This window comes from Magallana gigas, chromosome 6 (assembly GCF_963853765.1).
Source record: "Magallana gigas chromosome 6, xbMagGiga1.1, whole genome shotgun sequence".
Lineage (NCBI taxonomy): Eukaryota > Metazoa > Mollusca > Bivalvia > Ostreida > Ostreidae > Magallana > Magallana gigas.
The window spans coordinates 34,536,696-34,543,499 of record NC_088858.1 but is presented as its reverse complement, the minus strand read 5'-3'; the positions used below and the strand labels follow the sequence as shown (position 1 = coordinate 34,543,499).

The following is a 6,804-nucleotide window of genomic DNA, read 5'->3' as shown; positions in this document are numbered from 1 at the left end:
CTTTATTTTGATAAACATATTACTGCATGTGTTACCTAATGTTTTGTCATAGAATCTACTATTTTATTTTAGTAGGTGATGCAAAATTAATCCTTATCATATTATGTATTGATAACGAAAATGTTTCTTATATCAAGGGACTATCTCTTAAATTTATTTTAATTAATACATGTACTCCAGTTTACATTTTTTTTCATCATATCATCGCACCAGTATCGTTGATTGTTTTTTTTTTAAGAAAAACATTGTACAGTAGTTTTTTTTTTAATAAAAAGAATATTGTCTTATAATTACATGTACAATGCATATACGTACTGTACAGTTCCCCTTAATGAATGCATATGTCTACAGCTTACAACATCAAGTTGCATTTGCCAATTTGCACCAGGTAAAACACTCTAATCGTGTCAGTGACGGAATCATTTTTTTTTGTGCAGGCATCACGGTACGGTTTATTCTTGATCTGCTGAATGATCTTTGAATATAGTTCATAATATAAACAATTTTCAAAAGTCTCTTTCAAACATTCCGAAGAGTTTTTTGAAGAGACAATCTGATTTTTCAAAGTTTATTCTTATTTTAGAAAATAAGTAAATAGCAAACTACTGTTTCATCAATATTCGTTGAATACCTATTTTCGTGGATTTCGTTGTTAAGTTGATCCACAAAATTAAATGTTCTTTAACATTTTGTATTGGTAGGGTCATTGGCCCCGAATTTACGTATCCTTGAAACTGTGATTTTCACTTTGTCCACGAAAATTGAGACCCCTGAATATTAATGAAACCACAATATTTGATAAGAAACAGCTATATTTACATGACTAATGTATCACTAATACACGTATGTGTAATTTATTAATGTTCAAGGCAAGATTTTATACGTAAATATATACTATTCTTTCAAGTATAATGAATGTGTTACTTTAACTAATCATCATTTCTGTACGCATTAATTTTATGCATTTTTTGCATGTACATTGTACTTACGTACATGCACGTATGTCTGTTTTAATAGGTTAGTAAATTACAAGTATTTTACGAATTCTAGGGTCGGATTCAAATAAGTACCAAATTTTGCCTAGGAACGCCACTAAATAAAAAAGTCACAAACATTTCAACAAAGTCAAAAATATATTTGGAATTCTAAAACAATATGTACAAAATAACGATGCTTCGATGGATCTAGATCTATAGTACATAATGTTGGTTATAAAAGGAATTATTAAACACGTTGTTGACTTTTTAAAAAATAAATTATCAACAGGATTTAAAAAAAACACCACGAATGCATGTACACAAATGTGAGAAGGTAAACTATCAGGACTGTCAATACACACAGTCAACAAACAGTTTGTGACATGACATATATACAAGAGATGCACGTTTGATAACGTCGAAGATTAATGTTCATGATTTCTAAATGATTCTGGGTGAAGTGTCAGAGCTGCTCATAAAAGAACCCTTCTTCTGTTCATCATATCTGAAATGTATAAAAAAAAGGTTATGTTTCATCAATGATATGCCATATACCTTTAATTAACACACTCGATAAATCTATCTTTAAAGAAATAAACTTACAAACTGGCAGCCTTCTCCGCGTCATGCTTAAAGGAGGCATAAAAACAAGTCTTCTTGATGGACGTCTTAGGAAAACAAGCCGTCTGCGGGGCACTATCATTAGCCTTCTCATTGGCAGTTGAGAACGAGGTAGCCCTTCTGATAAAGGCACCATTACAAGTCCTGGCCGACCATCTATCATGTCTACATTGTCTCCAGGAAAATCATTTTGAGAAGGAGCACCATTTCCGTTGAAATTGTCTCGGTTTCTACCATTTCCGTTTCTACCATTTCCGTTTCCACCATTTCCGTTTCTGTTTCTACCATTTCCGTTTCCACCATTTCCGTTTCCACCATTTTCGTTGAAATTGTCTCCGTTTCCACCATTTCCATTTCCACCGTTCCCGTCAAATTCGCCATCAAATCCACCATTTCCACCGTTGCCATTGAATTCATCTTCAAATCTACCATTTCTACCATCAAAGCCACCATTACCGTTAGATTCTCCCTCGAACCCACCATTCCTTTCCTGGAATCTATCATTGTCTCTCATTCTATCACCGTTTTCATTTCTGCTGGATCCGCCTCGGACTGGTCTAAAACCGTTTCTCATCCTCCCTTGATTTCCATTATCCATGCCATTGAATGGAGAGGACCCCAGAGGTGTGACCATAGCAACTAACTGAGAATTTCCCACTGGTCTCATTGGTATGCCACTTACATCAGTTTCGCCGTTTCCGTCGCCATCATTAAAATCCCCATTACCGTTGAACAGAGGTAACCCCGTCTGTGGGGAAATGGCAACTATCTGAGGTTCTCCCACCGGTCTCATAGGTATGCCATTTATCATAACCGTTTCTTGAGATCCGCCATTGGTCGGTATCATATTTGGAGGAACGCCGCTAACAGGAACCATTGAGGTGGCTGGGCCACCATTGATTGGGACCATAGTGATTGGACCATTCATTGGGACAGGGCCATTCATCATAGGACCACCCATGATAACCTGGGATCCGGTCGAATGTAATAAACACAGCAGCACAATTGTTAGCATTTTTTGGTCCATCTGTACAGATAATGGGAATAGATACATTTTGAAAATCAATCTTAAAAAAGCATTTTTCGAAGAATAATTAATTAACATAATTTAAAAGTACATTTTATCAACTTAAACTCACAGTTCGAACCTGTACGATATTTGTCTAGATTTTATCATTTGCGTAATGGTTTTTCTTGCAAAAAATAAAATATGCTTCAAAATGTATTTCAAAATAAAAAGCACTATTTTAAAAGCGTAACTGTAATTTCATTTTGAATTGCTCTAATTATTTAAATTTAATTAGCATTCTCAAATGAGATAGAGGGAGAGACACAGAGAGAGAGAGAGAGAGAGAGAGAGAGAGAGAGAGAGAGAGAGAGAGAGAGAGAGAGAGAGAGAATATAAATATAGCTACCCTCTCACACTCAAAGATTATAACTTTTTTACGTACCTTTGGTCAAAAGTAAATTCTAAAGTGTGCAGAACTGCTCATGGACCAATTGTATTTATAAAGACTTAACGAAGGTCATGTGATCTGTCAATACAATTAATAGATCAAGGATCATTATCTGGAATTAATTAGCAACGTATTCTTTAATGTTCATCTCATCTGTATATTTAAAAAGGTTACCTGTAATTATTTTTAAGGTTTAAACATTAGTGAATTTGACGTGATATGCCAATATGTTTCACAATTTTTTTTTTCATTAAGCGGAGCTAATAGGTCAGAAATATTGCGGTTGTTCGATCCAAAAAAAAATTTTAAGGCATGTGTACACATCCATCAACTTATTTATTTGCTCCCCATATGCGCATGCATCTACAGGGTGTGCGCGCATTTATGCAATTTATTTCCATTTTGAACGCAGTTAATGTATGCAACAATGTGGGCTGTACCAGTTGGGTGGTAAATGGGAAATTATTACGAGATTGAACGAGAAAATTAACCAGAGAGAGAGAGAGAGAGAGAGAGAGAGAGAGAGAGAGAGAGAGAGAGAGAATATTTTTTTCCTTATCTCTCTCTGTGTTAGATGTTGCTAAATTCAAAAAATCAATTCAACAACTCAATTCAACAACTTTAATAATAGGATAAAGGGGTAGCAGTAGAGTACTGATTTTTTTTTTTCGTTTTTTTTTTTGAGAAGGTAAATCACTCATAATATTTCTTTGTGGTTAAAATAATGTCGGAATTAACATTAAAAAAACATTTATTTCATCATCCCTTGAAATGTGATTTAACATTTATTTTCGCCCTTATCAAAATGAACTCTTACAGGGTTTTTAATTTTTTTAAAAATTGTATCTTGTTGACATTTACAGCTATATAAATAATACTTATATATATAAACACAGTCTTAATATTTTGTGTTTAAAAAAAATCATCTAACTTTTCGAACCCTTTCCTTTTCTGAATATTATAAAACTCCTTCATACATTGTATTTCTAGTGATTTTCTGTATATCATTTATTAAACTTGACTCCCGTCCAAGTTCTGACCACTAAAGAAATACTCCTTCTATACGAACAATTCATTGTTGTTTTTTTTTAAATCTTAAGTTTTAGCCTCCATATTTATTCTTTTTAAATAAACCTGTTTATATTTTCATATTCTCGTATGGCAATGGTAGTGGTTGGAACAAACTTCTATCAACATTTTCTGAAAATATATGACAGCATAAAGAAATACATGTTCAAGTATATATACCTATCAATTAAAATATATATTTTATGAGAAGAAAATGAGATTCGTTTTTTCCATCTGTCCTATAATTACACGTACATCACATTTTTTAAAAACACTTTTCGATGAGGAAGCAACTCGATCTGCATTTGTAAAAATTTTACGCAAAAGTAAAAGCCTTTTATATATTGTTTGACAGTTGAGGAAAAGTATGCCTTTTGGAAAGACGTCAGTACTAGCTTCTTTCATGCATCTTATTCAGTACATACTATAATATGTTATATTGTATGCTATCGTGGAATTGGACTACAAAACCAGTTCTAATAAAAATAGTATTCAAAACTGATACATACTTGTGGATCTGACGACCCATTTCGTTAAATGTACTAGATTTGCAACACTCTTAAAAGTTTCGAAACGCACTATAATTTAGAATGCATATGTATATATACAAATGTACATGTCATGTCATTCTCGCGGCAGCAAAACAGGTCGTGCATGTTATCAGATTTGCATAAATACATAAAATCCTTTTGATGCATTAGTACTTGTAAAATCACTGCAGTTACATAATTTCTTTTCAACTGCGTCTTCACAAATAATAGTGCTTATACACTACACCGAATATTTTTTTTAAGAACATCACGGTAAGAAGGTGTTTGGTAATAAGGGCATTGCGTTGTACAAATTTTTCATATAAATCATTCGAAATTACACTAAAGTTGAAATTGATTTCGATGGTTGGATGGTTGTGAACATTTTAAGATTATATTAATGTCCTTTAGACGGAGGACTCTGCAAAAAATATGGGAAAATATTCTTCAAATAACCTAATTTCAAATCTTAAATACTTGGATTTTTCTATATCAAATAATGGCCAAAATCATCATTTTTTTAAACTAATGGACATATCTTTGACCACCCAGCCTCCTTGAAATGCATTACTTTAGTTACAAGTACCTTCAACGTGTGCTCATCCAACATCTTGCACCTTTCCAATAAATCAGAAAACTGACAAGAATTTCGGAAAGATCCACATAGTTTTGTATTTCTAAGGTCACTATTTGTAGGTCGATCAAATGGGTTGAAAGTGTTTTATTGGATTTAAGAAACACATGTCAATATTAAATAGGTCGATGAAATGGGTTGAGTGTAATTTATGGGATTTAAGAAACAAATGTCATTATTAAATAGAATCAAAACCTCTGCGACACCTAGCAATCAAGTTCAACTTACAATCACATTAAAACACGCTTTACGACCAAGTTTTTGGAAAGTGAAAAATTACATCAAGCATTAGCAGTATAAGCACCCAATGTTAATATTAGCGACTAGTTTTGGAGAGAGAGAGAGAGAGAGAGAGAGAGAGAGAGAGAGATTTGCTAGAAATTGTGTTACATTAAAGTTTTAAAATTCAGAGAATTTAAAACTATCTATAACAATTATAGATAGTTTTAAATTCTCTGAATTTTAAAACTTTAAATCTTCGAACCCTTTCCTTTTCTGAATATTATAAAACTCCTTCATACATTGTATTTCTAGTGATTTTCTGTATATCATTTATTAAACTTGACTCCCGTCCAAGTTCTGACCACTAAAGAAATACTCCTTCTATACGAACAATTCATTGTTGTTTTTTTTTAAATCTTAAGTTTTAGCCTCCATATTTATTCTTTTTAAATAAACCTGTTTATATTTTCATATTCTCGTATGGCAATGGTAGTGGTTGGAACAAACTTCTATCAACATTTTCTGAAAATATATGACAGCATAAAGAAATACATGTTCAAGTATATATACCTATCAATTAAAATATATATTTTATGAGAAGAAAATGAGATTCGTTTTTTCCATCTGTCCTATAATTACACGTACATCACATTTTTTAAAAACACTTTTCGATGAGGAAGCAACTCGATCTGCATTTGTAAAAATTTTACGCAAAAGTAAAAGCCTTTTATATATTGTTTGACAGTTGAGGAAAAGTATGCCTTTTGGAAAGACGTCAGTACTAGCTTCTTTCATGCATCTTATTCAGTACATACTATAATATGTTATATTGTATGCTATCGTGGAATTGGACTACAAAACCAGTTCTAATAAAAATAGTATTCAAAACTGATACATACTTGTGGATCTGACGACCCATTTCGTTAAATGTACTAGATTTGCAACACTCTTAAAAGTTTCGAAACGCACTATAATTTAGAATGCATATGTATATATACAAATGTACATGTCATGTCATTCTCGCGGCAGCAAAACAGGTCGTGCATGTTATCAGATTTGCATAAATACATAAAATCCTTTTGATGCATTAGTACTTGTAAAATCACTGCAGTTACATAATTTCTTTTCAACTGCGTCTTCACAAATAATAGTGCTTATACACTACACCGAATATTTTTTTTAAGAACATCACGGTAAGAAGGTGTTTGGTAATAAGGGCATTGCGTTGTACAAATTTTTCATATAAATCATTCGAAATTACACTAAAGTTGAAATTGATTTCGATGGTTGGATGG

General features: G+C 32.4%; 1 protein-coding gene across 2 annotated transcripts; it reads right to left on the bottom strand.

The window, feature by feature from the left end:
* Positions 1-1,159: 1,159 nt before the first annotated feature.
* Positions 1,160-3,763, bottom strand: LOC105326738 (protein qua-1). Of its 2 annotated transcripts, XM_034469307.2 has the most exons (3): positions 3,050-3,763; positions 1,581-2,625; positions 1,160-1,482 (listed from the first exon to the last, which is right to left on the bottom strand). In XM_034469307.2, exons 2-3 carry the CDS (start codon positions 2,623-2,625, stop codon positions 1,451-1,453), a joined length of 1,077 nt encoding a protein of 358 aa, XP_034325198.2. In that variant the 5' UTR covers positions 3,050-3,763; the 3' UTR covers positions 1,160-1,450. The 2 variants fall into 2 exon arrangements, with proteins under 2 accessions (XP_034325198.2, XP_011425213.4); XM_011426911.4 differs by lacking the exon at positions 3,050-3,763 and having other exon boundaries at positions 1,581-2,782.
* Between the last annotated feature and the right edge of the window lie 3,041 nt (positions 3,764-6,804).